The sequence below is a fragment of the Drosophila albomicans genome, chromosome 4, assembly GCF_009650485.2.
Source record: "Drosophila albomicans strain 15112-1751.03 chromosome 4, ASM965048v2, whole genome shotgun sequence".
Lineage (NCBI taxonomy): Eukaryota > Metazoa > Arthropoda > Insecta > Diptera > Drosophilidae > Drosophila > Drosophila albomicans.
In genome coordinates, this window is record NC_047630.2 from 1,250,785 (window position 1) to 1,265,000 (window position 14,216).

The window sequence follows — 14,216 nt, forward strand, 5'->3', positions numbered from 1 at the left end:
CCCATTGAGATGTAAAAATGTTAGCCTGTTTCAAATTCTTCAAACTACTAAACTTTCAAATTTCATATAATATGTACATTCCCGTTGCAACTTCATGCTGCATGTGGACTCAATACATCTGGTTTATCCTGGGGCCTCAAATAAGTTGTTCCTATAAAGGAAATATGGGTCTTGCATGTGCGACCCAAAATTATATATATAGAAGCCTTGCCTTACCAAGTATTAGTTCAAAGAAGAAAAATATTGCTAACAATATTTTTAAATTTTTTTTCGATGTGACCATAAAATATTTATAGTTTGCCCTATAATATTTAAAAATATCAAGATTTGTGAAAAGGTCTTACTGAAATGAAGCTTTAGGCGAACGCGGTTTTCTAGGTTAAACAATATCTTTTATATTTTGATTAGAAGTTATAATTTGCGTACCAAAATAAAAGAAAAATTTATAACTGTTTTGGGTATAGACTTTTCTCACCATTCCTTCAGTAACTGATTAGATTTTCATATAAAAGTAACGGTATTTATTTCATACCAATGGAATTGAAACGACGAGGTCACACTCTTTTAATATTGGCTGGCTAAAATGTAGAAAATCTCTTTTGGAACATTTCAGTATTTTATGAATATCTCACCTCCTTGAGCTGTGTTGTATTATCCAAAATGTTAATTTATTTATAAAAATTAATTTTTTTACAACCAACACAAACATAACTTAAGTACAATATTAGTTAGGTTATTTTTTAGTTTATACGAGTCTGGTGTACTAGAATTCTTGCACTATAATGAAAAAAATAAATGTCGATTTTCTCTTAAGTGGCAGAAGAGAAATATAATCAGTGTCACCCTGTGGGCTCTTGGAAGTTTCGCATTTAGCAAGGACTTCAATATACGAGAGAGTGACTAGATGAAAACATTTAATATCGACAAACTGTTCTGTTTAAAACTTTAACATTGCATTATAAAAAATGTGCTCATATACTTTATAAGTAAATGCAATAATTATTCATTATGTTGTTTTTAATTACTTCATTAATGAATGTGTTATCTCGTGAATATGTTTATAAGAATAAAACCTTCAGAATATGTGCATTCATTTGTAAAGGACTCTTAACTAGCACAAGGTCAATTGTTCTAAAAGAATAGTGTCCCGAGTAAAACGAAACTGCACTATATCTCCTGTTTTAGGATATTATTTTTGTTGATAATAAAAGAGTTTTTGAATTAAATCATCGACCAAAAACTAATATTATAACTATATAGCTATGCAATAAAATAATTAAATTTAACATTAAAAGTTATATTTAATAGGTAAATCTAGTATTTAAAGATTCTTGGGCCCACGGATATCAGAAAACATCTTAACAAGTCAATTTTTCATTATTAGCCCCCTCACACAAAATTAATAAATGTACCTAAAATAGAAAAAATAAGAAAAAGTGTCACTTTCTCAAAAGAAAGGGGTTAGAAAACCATAAAAACAAACACTATGTCATGGGAGAGCATTGTATCAAAAGATCTACTCAGGTGTGTGCTAATTATTTAATATATCATTTTATTTGTATATATGTTATGTATGTGGCTCATAAGTTATATTGTTTTTATTTTTATAGCATTCCACGGAGTACTAACTTATCAGCAACACATTTACTAGCCTCACCCGATGGATCACGATATTTATTGGATCATTCAAACGGTCTGTTGGTTTAATTGACCTGTATAAGTGCACATTTTTTTTTATTTAACCTATATTAAATAACACTATTGTTAACTACTAATCCCATTTTCAATAATTCAAAATATATTTGCGTTATCGTTAACCTCATTTTGAAATGACATCTACTTGAAATTCTGTTTAAACATTTTTCAACATATATGTACAAATATGTACATATATACTTTTTGTATGCTTGTATAAATATCGAATATACGAAGTTAGCTACAAACAGTCAAATTTTAGGTGTGTCATACATACATAAACAAAAAGTAAGAAAGCTATTGTTAGAGGTGGAATACAGTTATAGATGCTATACTATACTTTAGTATGTGACTAAATGTAGTTAGAACGGAAATTTAAAGAATCCCGTACCATCAAATTATGTTAACTACAGTATGTGTTGTACAAATCAAGCACTTTTTGCTCGGAATCTTCATACGACTTTAATTGTCAGATTTAACAAAGTTACATTTTTAGCTCTTATTGGTTTAGCTGGGTGTTAATAGGGCACTTAGTGCATCAACCAGTTATTAACTCAGCAATAAACAATAGCTGCACAGTTTTCCGAAACTGTCATTTTTGCTGTAATAAACTTCCGAAACTCTAATTTTTTGAGTAAAAGCTCATGACATTTCAGAATCACTCCATCTTAATTCAATGGAATGGCTATTAGCAGGTGCTCTCTCTAATATCGTTTAACCAATACAAAACTGTTCGCACCAAAATATAATTTGAAAAACTATAATAATTCTGAAGACTCTTTCTTACAGTAGAAATTGTGAGAACAAAAATTTGTGTGTTAATTGAACTGTCATATTGTTTATTAACATTTTTAATAAATTTAATTTTTTTCGCTACTGATTTTTGATACATATAATAATAAATGCAGTTTTTATGACACCTTCAAATTTAAGAAATAATTTGGTGTGGTAAAAGAGGCTGGCGGCTCTTACCTACTTTGGTTGATAATTTGGTATATTTTGTACACTAAGGCATATATTAAGTGTGTATATTATATGAATAACAGCGGGTATTTCAGCCTTTTAAAATCAAAAAATGTTTTTTTCTGTAGAATTATGTCAATTAGAAGAGAACTACTCGAGACTTGCTGGTTGTGGATCTAGCCCAGAAGATGGGGGATCTCGTTCCTTATGGATACGGCATGGTTTCGCGCGATCTGATTCGGGAAATACTGTTATTAGTTGCTTTTGGGCATGTCAGCGCAGCTTACGTCAATATATAGCAAAACGAAAGGTAAATATAAATGTCATTGGATTTTCTAATTTCTTAAATTTTACAGAACTTGGATACTTATTTACTAAATAATAATAATACTATTTTTATCTGAAATGCCGTCAAGTAAAAACTTTTGTTTCTCCCTGACCCCTTGAATAAGTAAAACCGGTTTTTTTGGGTATTACCCTTTACTCCACTTGAATTTGATGACGTTGTATTAAATTTTGTTTGTCGCTAATGGAACATCTTCTGGCCAGTACTTTCACAATAAAATAATTGTCCGTCTGTTTCTAGCACCTTTAATGACGGATTATCAATTACCTATTCATGATTTTTTTGTACATATGTATGTATGTGGGGAATCCCCTTTTCGAGGACGTCCTGGTAAATTCAATATATATGATTATTTAAGGGCCTTTCACATTTACATACACATGTTAGGACGTTGACGTACTAACGGCAGTACCATGAAGTGGCCCAGCGATATCAAGCACGGGCATGTTGACGCGTGGACAAACCAAAATACATTTTGGTTTGGATTACACGAAAACCGCGAACACTTAAGACGTTGGACATCTAACCAAATAAAACTAATGAAAAATAAAAATTAGATAAAGAATCTATTTCTCCATTAATTACTCTCTTAATAAAAACAACACCTTGCATGGTCCTACGGTCAGTAAAAAAAGGTAGGCTTAGTAATGAAAGTCTACTACGGTAAGGTGATAATCTAATATTAGGGTTCCAGTTTAAACAACGAAGAGCAAAAATCAAAAATTGTTTCTGCACTGACCCAATTCTGTCTTGATAGAAGCTATATTGGGGATTCCAGACAAGAAATCCATACTCAAGTATAGGACGAACCAGTGAAATATACAAAGTGATATAAGGATCGTTGAATTCTTTCGATCTGCGTTTTTTAAATCTAAGAATGCCCATGGCTTTATTTAAAACAGATATGTAGATTATATTTATCGAATTTTTATTTTGCATCAAGCAGAACACATAAGTCTCTTTTCGCTCTAGAGAAGTATCATATAATACATAATTATTAACCTGAAGATAACCCCTAAATATATGACTTTCTTTTATTAGAATTACATTACATTTATTATAATTAAGATTTAGCAGACTTATAGCCTATTTCCACTGCACCAAAAAACATCGGATTTTTCCGTTCAGGTCGAATGTTACGCCACATGTAAAAACCCAAAAGAAAAAAAAGTTGGTTAAGAAAACTGAGTGGCAGTAGAAATAGGCTATTACTGTGCATCAAAATTCAAGATTAACATATTAAGAACAACCGTGAGCACGCAAGACTATCATTGAATGTCAGGCAAAACTTAACGTTATCAGCATAGATATGAAGATATCCACTGAATTAAGTTATGAGGAAACTCTAAAAGATTAAGTTTATACAGCAAGAGATAATAACTCACCGAAACAAAAGCCTTACTGTAATCGGTTTGAATAACATAAGTTTGCATTTTGTTCTTAAATTTAAATAATTGATGAGAACTCCAATAATTTAGAAAACCATGCTGGTGGGTATAGAAGTTATGATTTTTTCAAATGCTTTCGGAATCGCAGACAACTTAGAATTACCGTGATAATTTTGAACATTGAAATAATTCCCATTTTTAAAGATAGGTATAATATAAGATTCTTCCAGATTTTTGGAAAAAAAAGCTGTCATAAGTTCCGTTAAAATAGAGCTTCTTGATAAGAGGAAGTATTTTGAAAATATGAACCGGAATAAGTCGTTTGAAAAATGTCAGCAAATAGATTTTCAATATCACATCATTAGATTCTGTCTTATTTCAAAAGAGCAGAAAGGATGCCGATCTACGCTTCGATTTAACAAAGGCGTAGAAAAGTTTAGGATCATACTGAAAACTTAATCTCTCAAATATTTATTATAACTAAAATTATTATGAGTGTGTCAAGCAGCTTGAGCAATAGTATAGCAGAGAAAATCAAAGGAAGAACCATTTGCCTTGTATTTTTTGTAAAGCCTCGATTGACGATTTTTTAAGTTCCAGAATTTCTTAGTAAACCATAAAGGATTATTAGACCTATGTGAAGTGCTTACTGGAGCACAAGCATCAAATAGCGAGCTCTAAGTAAATTAAAAAATTTAACCGGTATCCATGCTCCATGCACAAAGAAAGTTTCTTAAAATCGGGTTTCCGAAAACAACGAGAACGAATACAAGACTCCGACACATTAGATGACAGCTAAAGCAAAATCTCTGAATTGGGATGGTAAGAACAGGATGAATATGTGAGCAAGAAACAAAAATGTTAAAACTACTACTACGGTAGAATCGCCAGCTCAATATCTGATGAAGTGTGATCGATCAGTTCAAAAGCAATTTGAGTATATACAGCAATTAAAACATCACCACCAGGACCCAGCATGCGTCACGTCAGTATAAGGAAAATCTACTAGAACAAATTTCACTATCAAGAATGTCACTCTTTAACCATGTTTCAGTAAATCAATAACAAACTCAACAACAAATTCTTTGATTAATAGGTGTTCAGGCCAGAAATCTTTGCAACAAATCTTGTTAAATTGTTCAGCCGGAACAATTATTTTAAATGACGAAATTTCCCGTTCGACCTTAGCCCTGATTTTAATGAAATTAATGCAACTTCGGCCGTTAAAGCCATGCCGTTTCTCATGCATTACGTTGTCGCACAGTCAGCAACAAATTAAACCCATTCTAGCAGCCTGCATTTGGTGTTATAACAAACAAACATATTGATAAAGGAAAATTAAAACCAACTCGAATTAAACAAAACAATCAAGAATTAGAATGATAATATGAAAGATAAAAATTTAATATATACATAAAATATATATGGGCATTTCCACGGGTCGTAAACGTACGAAACAAACGGTGAAATTTTTTTTTTGTTTTTCGATAGTATTTTTTTTTAGCTCTTTGATTAGTGTACATTATGGGGCTTTAATTAGGTACTGGTATATATATTCTTGATCAGCATCAACAGCCGAGACGATGTAGCCATGTCCGTCTTTTTGTCTGTCCATATGAACACCTAGGTCTCAGAGACTATGTATAAGAGATATAGCTATAATTTTTTCAATTTTTCGACAACATTTGTTATGTTTGCACGCAGATGAAGTTTGTTTCAAATTTTTGCCACGCCCACTTCCACCCCGCAAATTAATAAAAAGTGTAATTTTGAAGCTAGATTCTTTTGCTAGAGAATTTTGGTATATACAATAATAACTATAGTAGTTGTGATTCCTGAAAATTTGGTTGCGATCAGATAAAAATTGTCGAAGTTATTAAAGAAATACTTTTGTATGGGCAAAAACGCCTACTTACTAGGGCCTTATTTGCTTTGGCTGACAATCTGTTATAATGTGCCGTCTATGGTATATTTTGAATGCGGTACTATATCGATATTACAAATATACCATTCGGCATATTTGTAGTATTTTTGGTATATTTTGTGAATAATACCGCAATATTTTGATTTTATTCAAAACGGCTAGCGGGTATCTCACAGTCGAGCACACTCGACTATAGCTTTCTTACTTGTTTTTTTTTTTGTGGCACTTTTTATGAATAACTTCATATTTCTTTAAAAAAAATGGGTTTAGCTCAATTTAATGTGTTTTATAACATTTAAAGCAAGAAATTAATTTTTATTAAATATGAAATATGTACAGAAATTTATTCATAACAAGGAAAAAAAGTAATAATAAGAAATAATGTAATGAAATATTTATAATATTATAGTTTTTAATAAATAGGCCGTCCGAGCTTAATTTAACATTGCTATCAGAATAAACGGAATGTATACTTGGAATATTCGTTATATCCTCCCATTTCTTGATTAAAGATGTTGACATCTTATTATTTGTATCTTCTTTAATTTATAACAGTTATATTCCAGTTATGTGTTGTTGGGCACATTGGTAAAAGTCTAACGCGTCATTTAAAAGAAGGTTCTTTGTTTTAGTAAGTGACCAAACCTTTCTTTTTATAACCGGACCAACGCTGTCGACTGCACCTTTCATAAGGGAAAGGATTTACATCCGAAGTTAGCCATTAAATCGGCTAAGCTCAAAAAAATGAATTTGTTTTTAAACTGGTAGATACTTCCGTCCGAAAAAAAAGAATATTTTTTTTTTTTCAAATTGTCATGTTCGTGTTTAGTTTGTTCAAAAATTGTATTAATAAAAAGCAAAAGTTAAAATAAAAAATACTTACGATCGCTAACTTAGCTTACTTTAAAAATTAATATAAAAAGAATGATTAGAGTAATCTCAACGATTTTTTAAATTTAAAATATTTATATAAAAATAACTTAACACGTGCCGTTTCATTCATCTGCTTGCACTTAATGTGAAGCAATTATAATAAAATTATGTTTTTTGGATGCCAACGTACGATTAGAACATAGATAAGAAACAAAATAAAAATTCACAGTTAATTAACATTATTTTACTCTCTTTGCCTCTTTCTATTCTTATTGGATTGCAATAAAGAGATTTGGTAGAAAAAGTGCAAACATATCTTATGTTTTCCTTGTGTAAAAGTAGCTAAATTTTTTCAGTTTTCAGGCAAAACAACTTAGATATGGATCCATTATATTATTATATTATGGGAATTGGGCGATGCTGCAGACTAGTCTAATGTATAATTATAAGGCATTGATTATTATTTGGAGGAGAATTTACTTTAAGGTATTCACAATAAAATTAGCAATAACAATAAAACAATAGCAATGAGACTACCAAGAACGTTATTTTATCTTACTTTCTAACTTCCTATAATTAAATATTAGTGAAGAATAAGAAGAGAATATGTAAAATATTATTTCTTAAATTACTTCCTTTTGGGTTGAGTTTTTACTAATACTTCTAATCTGGTGGAATAACTGTTGTGTCATGTGTGCATTTGCATCACAAGATCTAAGCTTTAAACCAATTTGGGTAATCAATGTATTATAGTGCCGAAGATTGTATTTTTAACATAGGTCTCCTGTAAATTCGGAGTCTTCTACCCCATAAAGTCAAGACACAGAAGTATATTTTTGTACATATATTTTTAGATTTTTGTAATACTCACTTCCGCCACAGCAAATCGAATACCAACCTTAATAATAACTATAGTATGTATGACTCCAGAAATGTTGGCTCTTATTTAAAAAATAGTTTTTTATGGCCAAAAACGGATGTTGCTGTCGGCATCTAGTTGCTTTTGTTGAATATAAAGAGTATACTATATAAATATCCGCTATATTTTGTAGTATGTTTTGAATCTGTTTTGAAAAATATGGATATACCAAAAATAGTATTTTAGAACTTGTTCCGTACATTAATTTACTATTCATTTTCAGCAGAAGAATTGCGATTTATTTTGACTTGGAATCCCAATTAATTTTTGTTTAAAAATTTAAAAACTGGCTTACTGAAAATCAAATTTTGTGAATATGATTTGTTTAAAAATTGTAAAAATAGTTGACAAACACTTATATTGATTATATTCCCGCACTTGTAAAGTATTAAGTATAATAACAAATTGAACTGCAAAATTCCATTTATTTTTGTTTTCAGATTGAGAGGGGACTTCGGCTTTACGAACAACATAATCAGACAGCCGCTGTTCGAACATGGCGAAGCGCTTTGAAAGGCGTCTGCCGACGGGAGGATTGTTTTCAGCTACTAGGGTATCTTTATCAGGCTCACATGGATTGGGGAAAATATCGGGACGCAATTGATTTTGGTCATCAACAATTGGGAATATCGGAAGAACTTGACTCACCGAACATGCGGGCCGAAACCTATTTAAATTTAAGTCGAGCGCATGCGAGTCTGGGTGGTCTAGAACGAGCTTTATCTTATGCTCGTCACTCGCTTTACAATGAATCGGGGACAAAATGTCGTAGTGGACTAGTTCATTTGACAGTGGCACGAGTCTATCTTGAAATGGGCGGATTTTCAAGGGCTTTGGAGGGTTTACAAGGTGCTCACAAGATAGCCATGGCCATTGGTGATCCCTCCTTAGAACTTCAAGTTTACGTGGCTCTCTCTGAACTGTTCGGTCGTCTGCAGGATAATGACAAGAGTGCAACCTATGCATCAAAGGCCTACGACCTATCGCGCTCATTGCAACTCGGCGACCTTAATTCTTGCCACCACAGAGCAGCGTTATTACGAATGGCAGCATCTTTGCGCAAGCAAGGCGATCTAGGCGATGCACACGATTATTGCATGGTACAGACATTCTTATAAAATAAGCATATATATGTATATGCACATCATATACTCATTTGCATGCAAACATAGATATTTTATTGATTGTACTACTTTCTCATACCCATTACATCTTCTAAAGGAAGCAACGAGGCTCTCACTGATTTCCGGCGATCAGGCTACATACATGCGCAGCATTCGCGTCATGGGCGATATTTACCGCAAAAAGATGGATATTGATGTAGGTATATGTAAACATATATAATTGATACATTTCCCAAATATGAATATTAAAATATTAATCCTAATAAATATATTGAAGACAGCCATAATCATATCAACTATTTTCAACAATATACAAAAATAAACATTATTCTTGCATGGTATTGTAGTTAAAGAATGCAGACTCCAACCACCACAAAACCGCAATCTTAATATTCACAAACTTAAAAGTTTGCAGCCCTGGGCCTTCTTCAAAAGTTTATTGAATTGTCTTTTTATATTCGCTACCCTTAGGGTGGAATGGATTATAACTTTGTGCCTTCAGGAAATGTATGTAATTCAGAGACTACGTCGATTGAGTTTTTCCCCTGTGTGGGGAGCGAGGGCAATCTAAAACCTCTTCAGATCTATGGTTCACAGCAACCGGTTGTTGTAACGCAACTCCACGCAGAGCTCTACCCTCTATCCGCCTTGTATTTAACCACAACCACCACGATACTCCCCGAGGGACCGCAACCAGGACGGACATTTGTCCGCAGGCACCTGGGTCCCGTGGTACCAGAAACACCTCTGGTCAGGCTTCCTACCACTTTAATTGGTACTACATATATAACTCCAAACAGTTTGCGTTGGTCCCGCACTTCCCTAGTCGCCTCTTACGATAAGTGGAGGTCCACTGTGATATTATTGTAAGACCCGCCAACCACACGGGCAGTAACTCAGAGACATAAAGACCAAAGTTTAAAGTGAGCGCCTGTCCCTAGTGAGTAACTCAGAGACTATAAGAAATTGAGATGTAATTTCGATAGCACTTGTTATGTTTGCACACATATTGTTCATATATTTGCCATTCTCACGTCCGCCATGCCTCAATGTCACTAAATTTTTAAAAACTTAAGTCAGTTGGCTCTCATTATAGTTAAGAGTCTGAACTGATATTTAATAATTTTGAAGACTTCGTCGTCACATCTACATACTGAATATAGCCACTGACAAATTATATTATTTGTAACAGAATCATTGCGCGCTAAAAACAGAGTACAAAACATTTTAGTATTTTTTCTGTACATTAATTCGGTATAAAAATAAGTAAGAAAGCTACAGTCGAGTGTACTCGACTGGGTACCCGCTACCCATTTTGAATAAAAGCAATATATTTTGAGGTATTATTCTCAAAATATTCCAAATATACTACAAAAATACTATAAAAAATATACCAAATGGTATATCGATATAGTACCGCATTCAAAATATACCATAGACGGCACAATATTCCAGATTGTCAGCCAAAGCAACTAAGACCCCTAGTAAGTAGACGTTTTTGCCCATACAAAAATATTTCTTTAATAACTTCGACTATTTTTATCTGATCGCAACCAAATTTTCAGAAATCATAACTTTTATAGTTGTAATTCGTAACTCTAGCTTTAAAATTACGCTTGTTATTCTAATTTTTTGATTTGCGTGGGCGGAAGGGGGCGTGGCAAAAATTTGAAACAAACTTGATCTGCGTGCAAACATAACAAATGCTGTCGAAAATTATAGCTCTATCTCTTATAGTCTCTGAGATCTAGGTGTTCATACGGACAGACGGACAGACAGACAGACGGACATGGCTAGATCGTCTCGGCTGTTGACGCTGATCAAGAATATATATACTTTATAGGGTCGGAGATGCCTCCTTCTACCTGTTACATACATTTCCTGCCGGCACAAACTTATAATACCCTTCTACCCTATGGGTAGCGGGTATAATAATATCGAACTGTTACTTGAAAGTTGTTCTCAAAATCTGTGAAAAGCAATTGGACTTACAGTTACATATATAAGTCAATATTATTAAATGTAAAATGTAAATAAAATTCATCTGTTTTGCATTTAACATAAACAACTAGCGAGCATTTAGACAGTATGAGCAGGCCATGGGAACATCGTCAACTTTTGGCGATCGTATGGCTCAAATGGAAGCGATGGATGGCGCCGCCAGGTGTTTGGAAACCTTGCGCCTTCAAAGTAAGATTTGCAATTGTCGGCCCTTAGAATTCAACACTCGTCTTTTGGAAGTAGCCAGTTCAATTGGGGCTAAGGTTGTACTATTTGCCCCTATCTAATAATATTTACCTAATTACATCATGTTCGTTTATTTCGTACTTTAGTTTTTGGTACGAAAAATACGAAGTCGATTAGCTCTCATATATCGCGCACTAGGTGATGAGGATCAGTGTAATACACACCTTCGGTTAGCCGACCAGACTGACGCAGCTCTAGGTCTTAAATGTGGCGCCTGTGGTGAAGTTTTTGGCCTTCAGCCTGCTAATCTGGAAGCACTGCCTTGTGCACATATTCTCCATGCCAAGTAAGTAAAAAAGTATTTTTCCATAGAATTTAATTAATGGAAAATAATAATTTAAAACACCAAATTATTGCATTTAAATTGTTAATTTTTTCATTTAAGTGCTCGTAGTTTTAAAAAATTTGATGGCGTAAGAAAACGGGTCAGGAAGATACTGTCGAGAGTGCCGGAAATATTCATACATATATAGATAGATAGAGTACAATATACACCAGATAATTGATTTCAGATATCCTTATCCTGGTTCATATGTACATTCACTGTTGGCTATATGCAGCTACAAATCAACTTCATAAAATGAATAGTAAAGGGTCTAAAAATCGTTACATATGTATGTATGTACATTAAAATGCATTGCGAGTACTTTGCGAAGCAAGGTTTTGTAGTAAAGTCAATACACATTTTTTTATTTATTTTATAGTTTTTTTTTTTATTTTAGTTCTCTAAGCCAACTCTAAGCCAATTTTGAACATAAGCATTATAACCCAAGTTTAAAAATGCAGTAGAAAGAGGTGCTCAGACGTAGGGACTGTCAAGCTGAATGTATATAATATTTAAGAAGTCAAAGATTATACCACCTGTCTCCATAACCCGCTTATCCATACTGTAGAAGGGTATTATAATTTTGTGCTCTTAACAACTTATGTAACGGGGACGAGAATTCTTTAGTGTTTCTTGATCAACGTAAATAGATAGTGCCTTTATTTTTCGACAGAACTTGTTACTGTAGCTCGCAGATCAAGTTTGTTTTACATTTTTACCGCGCTCAATTCCGCCGCCGCTGTAAATCCAAAAATCGAATAACTGGCGCAAGAATCGCTAACAACAGTCTATATAACTTCTAAAAATTTGGTTGCAATCAGATAAACATTTTAAGAATAAGTTATTAAAGAAATACCATAATTTTTATACCCGCTACCCATAGGGTAGAAGGGTATTATAATTTTGTGCCGGCAGGAAATGTATGTAACAGGCAGAAGGATTCATCTCCGACCCTATAAAGTATATATATTCTTGATCAGCGTCAACAGCCGAGACGATATAGCCATGTCGGTCTGTCCGTCTGTCCGTATGAAACACTGGATCTCAGAGACTATAAGAGATAGAGCTATAATTTGCACGCAGATCAAGTTTGTTTCAAATTTTTACCACGCCCACTTCCGCCCCCACAAATCAAAAAATCTAATAACAAGCCTAATTTTAAAGCTAGAGTTTTGGTGTATACAATAATTACTATAGTAGTTATGATTCCTGAAAATTTGGTTACGATCAGAAAATTGTGGATGTTATTAAAGAAATACTTTTGTATGGGCAAAAACGTCTACTTACTAGGGTCTGAGTTGCTTTGGCCGACAATCTGGTACACTGTGCCGTCTATGGTATATTTTGAATGGTGTACTATATCGATATACCAAATATACCATTTGGTATATTTTTAGTATTTTTGCTATATATTCGGTATATTTTGAAAATGATACCGCATTATTTTGCCTTTATTAAAAATGGGTAGCGGGTATCTCACAGTCGAGCACACTCGACTGCAGCTTTCTTACTTGTTTATTTTCGATTGACTTTTACTTGACTTACTTACCTTAAACATATTTTTTGAACGGTTTTTTATAGATGTGCCCATGAAATTTGGAGACACCGGGATAAAAATGCTCCTATGCGCTCTTGTCCAGCATGTCACAAGATACTAAACTCACATCTTCATCTTTGTGAAAACGGCAGCGGTCCGGAAAATGATAACTTCGACCAGAGCAGCCTTTCGCTCAATGCAAATGGTTTCAATCTGGATGGATTTATTACACTGAATCCAGAGAATGTTCTCCCACCACTTCCAAATCAGACCGCAAAGGAATCGTCGGTGATGTTTTGCAATGGCCTCAAAAATAAGTCCATGCCTAGTATCGAGAATACCGTATTTCTATCGACGAGTCCATATGCCGCGAAAGCTGTGTATAGAAGCAACTTATCATTGGCCTCCCTTAGTATTCAGGCGTCCAACCTTACCATTGATAGTGAAAGAAATGCAACATCTTCAGTCTAAAGTGGAATCGTTTCAAATTTAAAGTGTAAGATTCAAGATTTCAAATAGTTAATAGCAACTCAAGTACTGTAAAAGCTTGAACTAATAATGAATTGTTTGATTTTAATAATTTTGGAAGATGTTAAAATGAAACTGAATTATTTACACACAAAAATTTGATATCGTTCCAAATATATTAAATCTATATTGTAATTGTTGTTTTTGTTTTATTAACTAAATTACTTTTTTTTAATTAATGTGGTAACTTGTTCCAAGTAATACATAACAATAAGTAAAATTTAAAATTGCTTTGAATTGACAATTCTTTATATCTGCACTAATAAAAATTATATGCATTTTAAAATGAAACACTCTAAACCCCAAGTATATTCGTCTATTTCTTCATTAAATACGCCGAACATTCA

At 33.1% G+C, this 14,216-nt stretch overlaps 1 protein-coding gene across 3 annotated transcripts; it reads left to right on the plus strand.

Moving 5' to 3' along the window:
• The first annotated feature begins 804 nt into the window (after positions 1–804).
• On the plus strand, positions 805–13,989 carry LOC117573206 (43 kDa receptor-associated protein of the synapse homolog). Of its 3 annotated transcripts, none has more exons than XM_034256203.2 (9): positions 805–986; positions 1,309–1,524; positions 1,611–1,693; positions 2,787–2,968; positions 8,549–9,208; positions 9,330–9,428; positions 11,305–11,496; positions 11,566–11,765; positions 13,386–13,989. In XM_034256203.2, exons 2-9 carry the CDS (start codon positions 1,487–1,489, stop codon positions 13,810–13,812), a joined length of 1,881 nt encoding a protein of 626 aa, XP_034112094.1. In that variant the 5' UTR covers positions 805–986; positions 1,309–1,486; the 3' UTR covers positions 13,813–13,989. The 3 variants fall into 3 exon arrangements, with proteins under 3 accessions (XP_034112094.1, XP_034112096.1, XP_034112095.1); XM_034256205.2 differs by having other exon boundaries at positions 1,385–1,524; XM_034256204.2 differs by lacking the exon at positions 805–986 and having other exon boundaries at positions 1,024–1,524.
• Positions 13,990–14,216: the final 227 nt, after the last annotated feature.

What these genes read in the sequence shown, in the direction of transcription:
- LOC117573206 (XM_034256203.2), top strand. Translation starts at nt 1,487, where the DNA reads ATGTCATGGGAGAGCATTGTATCAAAAGATCTACTCAG. An exon ending in TTTATTGGATCATTCAAACG is followed by an intron (nt 1,694 to 2,786) that starts GTCTGTTGGTTT and finishes TTTTTTCTGTAG; the next exon opens with AATTATGTCAATTAGAAGAG. An exon ending in GCAAAAAGATGGATATTGAT is followed by an intron (nt 9,429 to 11,304) that starts GTAGGTATATGT and finishes ATAAACAACTAG; the next exon opens with CGAGCATTTAGACAGTATGA.